This window comes from Phaseolus vulgaris, chromosome 11 (assembly GCF_051622355.1).
Source record: "Phaseolus vulgaris cultivar YP4 chromosome 11, ASM5162235v1, whole genome shotgun sequence".
NCBI classification, from domain to species: domain Eukaryota; kingdom Viridiplantae; phylum Streptophyta; class Magnoliopsida; order Fabales; family Fabaceae; genus Phaseolus; species Phaseolus vulgaris.
Window position 1 is genome coordinate 2,052,453 of NC_143508.1, and position 12,946 is coordinate 2,065,398.

A 12,946-nucleotide genomic window follows, 5' to 3' on the forward strand; every position below is an offset into this window, starting at 1 on the left:
TAATAACAAGTTTCACGCTGAAACATCTCATTGAATAAATACAAATTAAATAACAAAACACGAACGAAAAGGAAATGCCACCAAACTATGAACTTTGGGAAAAGCAGAGTTTAGATACAAAGTTGCAACAACCTTTGAGAGTGTTTTATACTAAAAATCCATTCATGTTTGTAATTAAAAACACTTTTTACTTAAATCTAAACACATTCTTAATGAAGTCATTTCTTATTAATTTTGTTGGCTTGTCTTCTGGCACGCCTCTCCCTGGAGCTAGGAGATGGCCTAAAAACTCCATCTTCATATTCAGATTCTTCCAAATCTTGAAATGATTTCTGTGCAAATTAACATTGCAAATGAAATTAAAGCAAAGAATTTAAAGTGGGGTTGATAGGGAAAAGGTGAAAGTAACGAAGTACCTCTCTGAGCTCAGAAAAGCTCACTGCATAGAAGGTAACAGCTGCAGCAGCAACAACTCCCAGAATGGGTAGAGCTATTTGTAACCCATCCATGTTTCTCTTTATCTTTCTGAAGAGTGTGGTTACTTTTATTTGAGTGATTCTGAATAAAGGGTATATGATAATGAAGAAGATGAGATAAGATATTGGATATGCTTCCACTCTACAGTTCCACTTTTACAGTGTATATGCAAAACCCTTGCCTCTTCCGTGATGACTGTTTCTTTCTGCACCTCTATATGATTTTTCACCCACAAACAAAACTTGAAAACATTTATTTTATCCTTTTAGTGTCACTTTTATAAATTATAATTTAAAAAAATTATATATTCTTTATTACCTAATCCGAAAATTAATCTCAAATTCAGAAATAATTTATAAATTAAATAATACAGAATCTATTTTTAAAAAATGATATTTCGGATTATACAATCTGAAAATAATTTATGAATTATGTAATTCAAAATATATTTTTAGAAAAATGATATTTTGGGTTAAAAAATGACGCATCTGAATTTTTTTTTTGAATTACATATCTTTAAAAAAAACTTATAAATAAATTAGATAATATGGAAGTTAATTATAAATTTAGAAAAAACTTATACATGTAATTACAGGAAAACATTTTTGAAGTAAATTTATAAAAGTGAGAGAATAACATGTATCCCAAATTTATGATAGGACGAAACCGTCTTTTCTGATAAGTCAGTCAAGTGGCAACTCTTATTTCTTCTTCACATAAATCAATTATTATTAAAAACACATTTTCAAAAGAGCTTGGTTGATTTTATAAGGATAAGAAACCGGATTTTTCCAATTTTTTGAGAAATAATACATAAATAAATGAACTTACGAGGACAATAACTAAAAACTGGTTTATTTTTCAAGCCTAGAATGCTTTTATTAACTAATTAATAATATTTTAGAGAAATAATTAATGATGTAAATAAATAAATAATTATCTTATCAATAGAAACTAAATTTTATTTATTTATAATATCTCTTATCATGTCAACGTTTTTCCATTATTATTATTATGTGTACCGTCATATTAATAAGATGCTGACCTAATTTCAGAACAAATTATTGGCAAAATGTTGACCTAATTTGACATATAGTTTTGTTACTGTACAGAGATGGAGCTTAATGAAACGTTGATGTCATCTTAGTCATTTAATATATATATATATATATATATATATGATCTTGAAAGTTTCAAACATTTTTTTTTATTTTGATTTTTCAAACTTTATTTTTTATTCATTTTGAATACAAGACGAATCCCTTGTTTTTTTTTTCATTTTACCTAAATGTAAGATTCAAATATACTTGAATAAGAAAAATTTATAACTTTTTTTTTCATATTTCACTTGAGTTTAGAGTAGTGTATAACTAGTTTATCGAGATAGTTGGAGACCATTGTGATTTTGTGTACCTTGCTAATAAAATATAACGGTCTATGCTCTTCTTCTATCTCTTACACGAGAATCGGGTTAATTATCTGATCTATCATAATAATATATATTTGTAATGGTTTATGCTTTATCAGCTTTATGAGGACTTGGCATTGTGTCGTCCATACAAAGTGGTCATTGTTTTGAAGACATTGAAAATATGGAAACCCTTTATCACCTCCTTTAAAGAGGAAGCCTGATAAGGTGACCATTCACCCAATCAATCTTTGTACTTCTTTTATGTTGTTCGAACTCTCCATGTTAATGATATCACGCACTTTTTCTGGATTTGTCTTGATTTCATGTTCTATAAAAAGGAAGCCTAGGAATTTACCAACCTTTACCTTAAAAACACATATTTTTTGGTTATGTTTAAGCTGATAGCAACTAAATGGTGGCGAACAACTCTTATAGGTCGACTTTATGATTGGGGTGTAGGTATAGGTGACTACCATGTCGTCTACATATGTTTCCATGTTTATACCTAACATTTGTCGTAGAATTGTATCCATCACATTTTGGTAAGTTGCTCTATCATTTTTTAACCTAAACAACATTACCCGAATAGTAGTTGACCCCTTCTACCATAAAATTTGTTTTTTTCTTATCCAACGGATGTATTCAAATCTAGTTATATCCTGAATATACATCTATAAAATTATGTAACTCGTATCTCGATGCATTACCAACCAAAACATTAATGTTTGATAAGGGGTACAAGTCATTTGAGTATGCATTGTTTACATTCGTAAAATCTACACACATCTTTCATTTCTCGCTTACTTTTCTAACCATTACCAAATTTATTTATTCTCTAAACAAATGTTTCGCCCTTGGTCCATGATTAATTGATGGCAGGAATTAGGATTTATGCTGGGCATCTAAAAATTCGTTCACGTAAAGGTGTGTAAGTTTGCTTTTACTAACCTTATTATCTCGTTCTCAAATTGTTCATACAGGGCAACACCTATTGTTCACATTCTTTGACATCACCTATTGGTTGCGACCCCGATCCTCATAAATGATGCGCGGGTCAAGATCCAAATTGTTGACATTAGAGGAGTGAGAAACCGAATAAGTACTCTGATGAATGTTGAAACTATTTTCATGACACTTATGGTCTATCTTTTTGTCGACTCTCATGGTTACAACTTACCCTTCAGAGATTGGAATTAGACATTTAAATGTACTGAAGACGCAACAACCCCTAATTTATTCAAGAAGGGTCACTCAAGGAAAATGTTGTTTATGAACGGGACATTGACTATAATATATTTGACCATAATGGTGCTAGTCGAATCCCCATTTGAAGGTAGGTGTACCCTCATACTTCTACCTACTCGCTCGAGAAGCCAACTAAAACTCCATCAAATGACTTCAATTGGTCTCTTGGGACTTGCAATCCTACAAATGTGTCTAAAAAATGAAGTTTGTCAAGCTTGCCTTGGTTGATCAGGACCTTATGCATGTTTTGCATCCCATCATGACTACCAATACTACCACTTAATCAATATCATGGGGTGCAACATCCTCGAGGTTGACATAAAAAAAAAGAAAGAGTGAGAGGAGACGATTATCCTCTTGCTTTCAAAGACAAATACTGTCGGGGAGTATCATTTCCTACTCGAACTAGTGCCCTTCCCCCTCCCCCTACGAACCCTCCTGAGATGGTGTTGAAATTTCTTAGGATGTGATTCTCATGTTCCTCAACCGTTGAGCGATGAGTTTGGTAGGTATCCACTCATAAGTTCCATGATGAATTTTCTTCATAATGACGCAAGCGACCTTCTCCTGCCAGTTTGGCGAGTTAAACCACCAAACATAACATCCCTCGGTGATGTGTCCATGAGCACAGTGAAATTCACATCAGTAATCATAGTTGGTCCAAAGGTACATTTAGTTGATTATGGTAATTGAAGCTTCATGCTTACTTCCATGTATGCCAGAACCTCTTTTTAGGAGATCAATAGCGGATGACGACTACTACTTCGCCTTTGGGTGATGTACAAGACACAAAATGTGTCTATTGATCGTCTAACTAAAGTCGTATCATCTTTCATAGGCCAAATCTTTGTATGCATCTCTTACTTTCATAAGAACTTGATAGTGCTTGTTTTTTTTTGCCCTTTTCTGTCTCAACACCTCATTGGCTTCAATATGAAATGAAGCTTTGACCTAGATCTCAGTCATGGTTTCAACTTGGTTGCAAAAGAGTGACTCACTTAAAGACTTTTTACAAAGGAATTTGCAAACATTTCTTCATTGGGTGGATGAATGTGGATTGTGGTATCACAAAAATAATTAAGTCTTTTAGGGACAATTTTTTTATATCGAAGTGGTCAATTGTTTTTGGGAATTTTAATGTATTTGATGCAAATTGTTCGATGAATATGTATGAATTTTTTTAAAAAAAAGTGGTCGTTCCATTCAAAGTATCGCCGAATCACTAAAGCAGTTCCAAAAAGTGTTAATGCGAACACTTTGCATCAAACAACATCTGAACCTCCTAAAATTAATATTTTGACTCGAAATATTTTGAAATGTTTTTTGGGGTCAATTGATCGTGTAAAAAAAAATAAATTTGAAACCATATAATACGTGAGTAGAAATTCATTCATAATTTGTACGTAGAAAAGTTTTGTACCATACATTAATCGAATCAAAATCTACCCATTTTTAGTAACTATCTACTATGACTTGTTCTTTAGTCGCAATATTGTATTATTTAAATAATCTATTGAAGAGTAAGAACATCACCATCTACTTTTGAAAAAAGTTTATCGACAAAGGTAAAAAATAACCTCTGAACAAAACGCAGATGAATAATTAATGATGATTAGTCAAATTTATTTAATTTAATAACAGACTAATAATCGAAAGAATATGAATATGAAAATGGAGAAGACGAGCTAATAAAAATACCAAAATCTGACTTCATTCAATCATTTCTGCTTTTCCCAAGGTGTGGTGTGGTGGAATTGCTTTTCAGAGAACCGTCTTTCTATCTTTTGTTTCACACAAAAAATAAAATAAAGTTAGATATACTTAGTTGTCTATTTAGTATGGTCACCTTTCATTTTTCTCAATTAATTTTATATTTATTTTTGTACCATAAAAAACCCCAACTTGGCTTTACAATTAAATCACCTCCTATGAATAGTGATGTTATCACATTCTGCCATTATGTGCAGTGATAATGATCTACTTCTTCTTTTTTTCATACAATTTTTTTATATTGCAAGCCTAGTGGGATTTAGGTTAATCAAGGTATATATTGTCTTTTTAATGAATTCTAAAACATTCAACTACTTCTATGCTTAATAAGAACAGTAGTTAAATTTATTTTATTTATTTATTTTTTATACAGTAAAAAATCTATTTCCTAAATTATATTTGTTGAGAATATTGTTTAAATTTAATAATAAGGCTATTTAAAAACAATATCATTCACATTTATCACGTTATTTACACATTCTTATATTTTTATTATATTTATCTTGGTTCAAATAACCTCATATTACAAGAAAATTATTAAATTAAAATCAAATTTAAAGACAAAAAATAATTAATCAATTTATCGACTAAATTAAATATTATTTTAGAGAGTAAAAAATTATTAATATTTAAAGTGGTTTCTATTATTAATAAAAAATATAAAATAATTTCAAAATTGATATCTAAATTAGCTATCAAAGTTTTAGCTATTAATATTTTAGTTTCTAAATTAGTCTATAAAATATTAATAGAAACTAATTTAAAACATGGAGTAATAAGCAATTAAAACATTGGTAGCTAATGGTTAGATACTAATTTAGAAATTATTTTATAAATTTTTATTAATAATAGAAAACTACTTTAAATATCAATAACTTTTTTAATTTATAAGATGGTCTTTATTTTAGTTAAATAATAATTAATTAGTTTGGTCTCTAAAATTAGTTTTTATTTAACGATTTTCTTGTAATATCATTTTTTTTACATTTTCTTAAATCATCTCAAATTTACTCTCCCATATCTGTTTTCAAATCTAAACAAAATATTTGTAATGTATTTTATACCTTTATTATTATAAAAAATAGTTTGTTATCTACAAATAATTATTTCTCCTATAATATACATTTAATGTTTTTGATAAAGTTATCAAAAAATAAACACATATAATACAACTATCTCTAACAACGAAGTGAATTCAATGTTTGATTACATACCTATTAATATTTCAATTTGATTTTCTCTACTGTGTTCGTTACAACTAATGTTTGACACAATTAGTCGCACAAATAGTTTGACTTCTTCCTTTCTTATAGAATAATTGAAAATTCGTATTAAGTGTAAAATTTTATTAAACTAACAATAATTTAACAAGCATAGTGAATAGTATTAGCATTTATAAAGAAATTTGTTACATAACAAAAAAAAAAAACAAAGATGATATCATAGATCTAATTCAATTTTTTAAGTGCATGATGTCATATATGTTTTAAACTTTTTATTATGAAGTGGACTATAAACTTAACTCAATCCCATAAAATCGGCTCATAAGATTGAGGTTTACACTCACTTATATACAGTGAAAGACTGTAATCTCTCGTGATTTCCAACACTTTTTTTTAATTATTTAAAGTAATTAAAAAATAAATAAATTGCAGTTTTATATGTAAGAAAGAAAAAGTAGAGTGTTCCTTGAATAGTTAGTTGATAGCAACAAGAATAAAATATAGTGTTGGGCATTGATTCTTTCAAAAGAAAAGACAATGGTGTTCGTGTTTGCACGCATATGGAGGGCGGTTTGGTCGGTTGTCTGTGGCCGCCACTTTGAGACCAAAAAGCCATTACTTTTCATTTCTCATTTCACTCTTAATAATCAAACCCACACCAAACTTCTATTACATCACTTCAAATACCAATGTATAATATTCTTTCATTTTTATTTGCAAAAAATTAACCACATATTATTAAAAACAAAATGTTATTTTCATGTAACTACAATATGAAAAGACACTTCAAACTGCTTATTTTTAAGGGTAATTTGGTTTTCAAAAAATAAATTTAGTATGACTTTTTCTTATTTTTTTGAATAATTATACTTGTCATTAGGATGGCAAAACGGACTTGTCAAGTGGGTCAGTTTGTACTAATTCAGTTTGTCTAATTTGATAGAGTATTGTTGGAGATCACACATCGATTAGAAATGAGAACAATTCATTGTATTAAGTGGGTGCAAACCTCATCCCAAGAGTCAGTTTTATGGGATTGAGTTAAGTTTAAAGTCCACTTTATAATAAGTACAAGTGGGAGAGAGAATAGCAGGTTTGTTAGTTTTTATTTATTTATTATTTTTTATATTTTTAAAGATGAATTTCATGTTTTTTAAAATTTAAATCGACGATGATCAATGTTTTATGTAGAATTTTATTTATATTAATTTTGTACACATCATTTGATTTATTGAAATATTATTTATTTTATTTTGTTAGACATTAAACATTCTTCGATTATAATATTAAAGTTTAATTTAATTTTATTGTTATTCATTATATTTTTATTGTAAAAAAATAATATCAATAACTATAAAAAAAATCAAAAGAAAAAATTACAAAAATTGAAAAAATATAAAAAATAACAGATCAACTGTTAATCCACCAACTTATCTTATGACAAGACAAATTATCAATTTCAATTCGTGTAACTTTAACAAACCAATTCACCTTGACGAACACTAAAACAGACAGATTGATCTGTTTTGTCACTTATACTTAGACGAATAAAGCTTTGTTTTTTCAAACTTGACATGGTATAACACAAACAAAATAACAAAAAATACAACCAAATTAAATATGCATTAGTAAAATATTAATCATATAAAAAAAAGACTACTTTAGTTGTCTAAGGTATAATTAATACTACTTTAATTGTCTCAAGGTATAATTGAATTTGTAATACACTAACTCATCATAATTCATTTGATATTAACTTTATACAAAATTCAAAATCAACTCAAAATAAAATGAAATTATTAGCTCATTTTATATTCTTGTGTTCTTCAAATAATTACTTTAAAAACTAAAAAAAAAATCTTGTTTCTAAGATGTCTAAATCATGAATATGTCATTATAAAATAATCTAGCATATATTAATCTATTCAACTCTGATTTAAACTTATTTTAATTAAAATTCTGACTGATTATTAGTTATCCTCATTTCACCATTACCTCACTAATACTCTCTCATTAATAAATAAAATAAAATAAATTTCAAAAAAGAAAAATAATTAAAAATTATTTCAATACACTTAATAGTTCCACAACTGTTGGAGATCCCACATTGACTAGAGATTAGAGCATTTCATTGTATATAAGTGGATGCAAATCTCAACCCCATAAAATCGACTCATGAGGTGAGGTTTGCACCCACTTATATACTATGAAAGACTCTAATCTCTAGTCGATGTGGGATCTCCAACAACAACATTTAAGAATCGAGGTTGTTGAAATAATTTAAATACACATTTTTTCTTTAATCCTCTAAGACACTTTTAAAGGATAAAATCATGATAGAGCTATGAGCTTCAAAGTGAACAATATTTTGGATGTGGTAGTTGACCCTAACAATGTTATCTTAATATATCTGAGATCAAAATTTTTACGTCGATTGTGGGAATGGAAAACGGTTCCAGAGACAAACTCTCATTCCCCTAGCCCTTAACTAGAAGGCTAGTTCTGGTACGTCTAATAGTCTCTCGCTTAAAAGTCGAGACCAGGGATAATTTAAATATATGTTCCTTCTTTAACCCCTCCTATGGCGTCTTTAAGAACAAAATCTCCGTGTAACTTCAAGCTCTAAAGAGGATAATACCTCAAATGCGATAATTGACCCTAACAATGTTATCTCCTTCAACTGGGAGGCGTATTCTAATGCGTCTAATAATATCACATTGCTTAGGAGTCGAGACAAGTGACAATTTAAATATATATTCATTTTTTACATCATAAGACGTCTTTTAAGGATACAACCGTGATGAAGTTCCAAGTTCCAAAGAGAACAATATCTTGAATGCGATGATTAACCCTAATGACATTATCTCAATAGATTGTTGTTGAAACATTGATACCATTTATGAGGAAGGAAGAATGATTCCAAGAACGAACTCTCGTTCTCCTTAGTTTTTGGTATTATTATTAATTATATGTGGATAAATGGTTTTGGTTTGAATTAACAATAAGAAATTGCTATTCTTTTTATTTATAATAATAATGGAAGTATGTGAACCTTTGTCGAATAAAATTAGTTTTTTTTCTTTTATATTTTGGTTAAGAAGTTGTGAATTTTTCTATTTTATTAGGTTGTAAAAATGTAATACTAATAGTTTAAAATATTTTAATTCCACCTATGAGGTGTTTCCCTGACAAATTTAGAGTTTTACCTTAATAAATATGCATTTAACAAGTGATCAAAAATAAAATTCTAAAATTGAATTGAAACACCAGGGCCAGCATTTTGTAGTATTGTAAGTAACTTTTATTCTCTATCATTTAATAAATTATCCTTTTTTTTCTAAATTAAAACAATATATCTATTAAAATGAATTATTTTAGCAAGTTTTTTTAGTATGTGATATATTTATTATTGTTATTGTTATAGCTGAACTGAAATAATCTTGAGTAATTAAAGTGATTGAAAACGGAAATAAAGTAATGACTTAAATATTTTTTTCTCTGCATAATTTTAAGAATATGCAATTTTAATTCTTATAAGTTTCTAATTACAGATTTAGATTTTTAACTTTAAAAAGCAACTAGAGTCTATTATTAATCTCTCGTCTAATTTAGAAAATTTATAAAATATACAATGAGGAATTATTTTTTTGAAATATTTTATATTCCTATTTTATCTTTAGTTATAATTTAAAATTATAAACAATAAAAAATAAATATTAATGATTTATATACTAAAATAACTGCATATTACAAATTATTAACTATTATTTTTATATAATCGCCATATTTTTATTTTTATACAAAATCTTGAAGTGAAGAAGCTGTAATGACAGTGCTTATTATAAGATATAACATTAAAGTATAATAAATTTAATAACTTTTATTTTAAATTAAAAAAAATTAAAATATTTGTAGAAATTTAAATTTTGAAAAAAAAAAAAATTTCGTACACTTTTATTCTTTAAATAAGTATTTTTCTAAATTTAAATAATTCTTTTCATTAAAAATATTACATACAACACACTTAAAAAATCATTAAATAAAAATTAATTTTAGAAACTATAAAAATTATTAATATCCAAATAAATAGTATTAATATTTAATTGACTACTAAATTTTAATTATTAAATTAATTTAAATAATAGTTAATTAAATATTAATTTATAAACTGTTTATCAATAATAGAAATTAATATAAATTTTAATATTTTTTTTAGTCTCTAATATAGTATATAATTTATTTAATATAATAATTAATTATTTTTTTATTTTTTTAATGATTTTTTAATAATAATAAATATTTTTAATAAAAATATTTTAATAAATTAATAATATTTTTTTATTTCAATAGTTATTATAATAATAGTATTTTTTGTCAAAAAAATATAATAATTCACCTTTACAAAAATAATTTATTTATTTATCTAACAAAATAAATAATTAAATACTTTTAAATTTACATCATATAATAATTCAATAAAATTTCAATTTTTATAAATTTATAATGTAATAACTATAATTAGGAAAGTAATAAATTGTTTTATAACTTCACATCTTATCTTGATAAGAACATATTACCTTATTTGCTTTTTGAACATTACTCCCAGATAAGGTCATTATAAGGAATTCAACAAATATCACCATTAGAAAATGAAATTGATGGTACTGAGAAAGAAATAAATATGAACATTCTTTATTAGTTAAAGAATATCATTTTACATTTACTATATGGTATTTAAGGTGTAACTTTTTTTATCAGCATTTAAGATTTAAGGTTTAACTCAATGATATATTTTATTTCTTTACCATTCATTAATGTTAATGATAAAATAGATTATTGCTATTTCATCTAAATAATTAATGTGTCTTTCTTACCAATTTCACATAATAAATAAAAGTGTGATTTATTAAAACATACACCAGTGCATGTTTTTTTTTTCTGGTAGTGGTGCATTAAATTTATATACAATCAAATAGACTTCTTATTTAGAAAAAATAAATAGGTGGTTTTTTTTTTCTGTATTAATGATTAAGAATTCACTTTAAAACAAACTAATTATATTTTTTTTATTATTTATTATGATTATTTTTATTATTTATGAATATTATTAGTGTTATTATGATAATTATTAATATTGTTAAAGATAATCGAACTTAAGATTGTACTTCAGGTGGTTTTTTATTAAAAAAAAACAATCGAACTTAATTTTAAATATGATATTTTTTTAATTTAAATTTAAATATGTTAAAATATTATCAAGTCAATTATAATTCTTTATATGAAATAAATGATTGTATTATTTTATGATCATTAATAAGAATATTGTTATTAAGATTTTGATTATTATCATTATTATTACTGATACAATAATTTATGTTATTATTATTATTATTATTATTATTATTATTATTATTATTATTATTATTATTTAAATATAATTTAGAAATGATTTTGTTATGATATAATATTTTAAAATTAAATAATATGTGAAGAAAAAATATTTTAAAATTTTTAAAACCACCGTGAATTAAAAGTTAGTAAGACCTTACATAAACAAAATACATTTAGTTTTTGAATGTAACATCTCTTTTACCTTACCTAGTAGTTATATAATGCAATTTAATACATTTGTACATATAATTTATCTACAATATTATATTATAAAATATTATTTGTTTATATAGATATTTTTAAATATATATATATATATTTTAAAATAAAATATTCATTTTAATTTTTATGTTACTCTTTGTTTCTTTACTGTTTAGATTCATTATATATAAACATTTATTATTATGTAAATCATGATCATTACATATTTTTAAAACAACACAGATAGAAAGTAGGGTAAACTAGTATCTTAAAGACTTTCAATATAACATATGAATCCAATTCAATAAATACAATCATAAACATATGAATAATCACATTTCATGCAATTTCATGTTTTAAACAATGAGTGTTTACAAATATCTTACGTTCCACTTTATTCATGTTAGAAATCTACTTACATTCGTACATAGACATTTGACCATACTTCAAGAAGACTCATAAATTAATTTAGACTTAAAGATCCGCACCTGTCATACCACTCATATTAAGGAATCTCTCCACACATCATACTACTCACGCTGATAAATCTCTTCACAGAAACATATGAATCCATTCAACTTGTATGTCAGTCCATATGATGTATTCTGATTAGTTATTTTTCAAACTCTAGACTCGGTCATATGAACCTCCTTCGACTATCATCTCCTAATAATCTTCATCTGTGTGATTCTAATATACTAATAGAGTCAGATATCTCTTTTAGACGAATCCCTAATTAATTCACATTCTAACCATCTCAGTACCGTATTTCCTCATTGAAAATACTATGTCTCGATCACATTCTACATAATTTACAATTCATCGCACTCATCAACATAAAATTCAATCACATAAAAATTTATAGTTTTAAAATAATTAAAAAATATCAACATTAATCACTTCACATTTAAAATGTCCCAAATCAACTTAATATATAACTAGTATTTGATTTATATTTTGATAAATGTTACATTTACTTCTTTTAAACACTTAAATTGCATGAATTTAATCAAATGTAGGTCTTATAAAGTTGTAATCATTTACAATTTATAAAATGATAAATTTTTATAAGATTTAATTCAATTTTATAGCCTTTAGAAAAGAAAAGAAAAGGTAGTTGAGCGAAAATAAGTTGTGAAAACAACTAAGCTAGAGCTTGAACTTAGGGTACTTACGTTGATGTTAGCGGCATTGAATGCAAGGTGTTGGGTGACGCTAAGTGAATTTG

General features: G+C 25.8%; 1 protein-coding gene across 1 annotated transcript; it reads right to left on the bottom strand.

Moving 5' to 3' along the window:
- LOC137821023 (uncharacterized) lies at nt 1-702 on the bottom strand. Its single transcript, XM_068625435.2, has 2 exons — nt 417-702; nt 1-332 (listed from the first exon to the last, which is right to left on the bottom strand). Exons 1-2 carry the CDS (start codon nt 507-509, stop codon nt 219-221), a joined length of 207 nt encoding a protein of 68 aa, XP_068481536.1. The 5' UTR covers nt 510-702; the 3' UTR covers nt 1-218.
- Between the last annotated feature and the right edge of the window lie 12,244 nt (nt 703-12,946).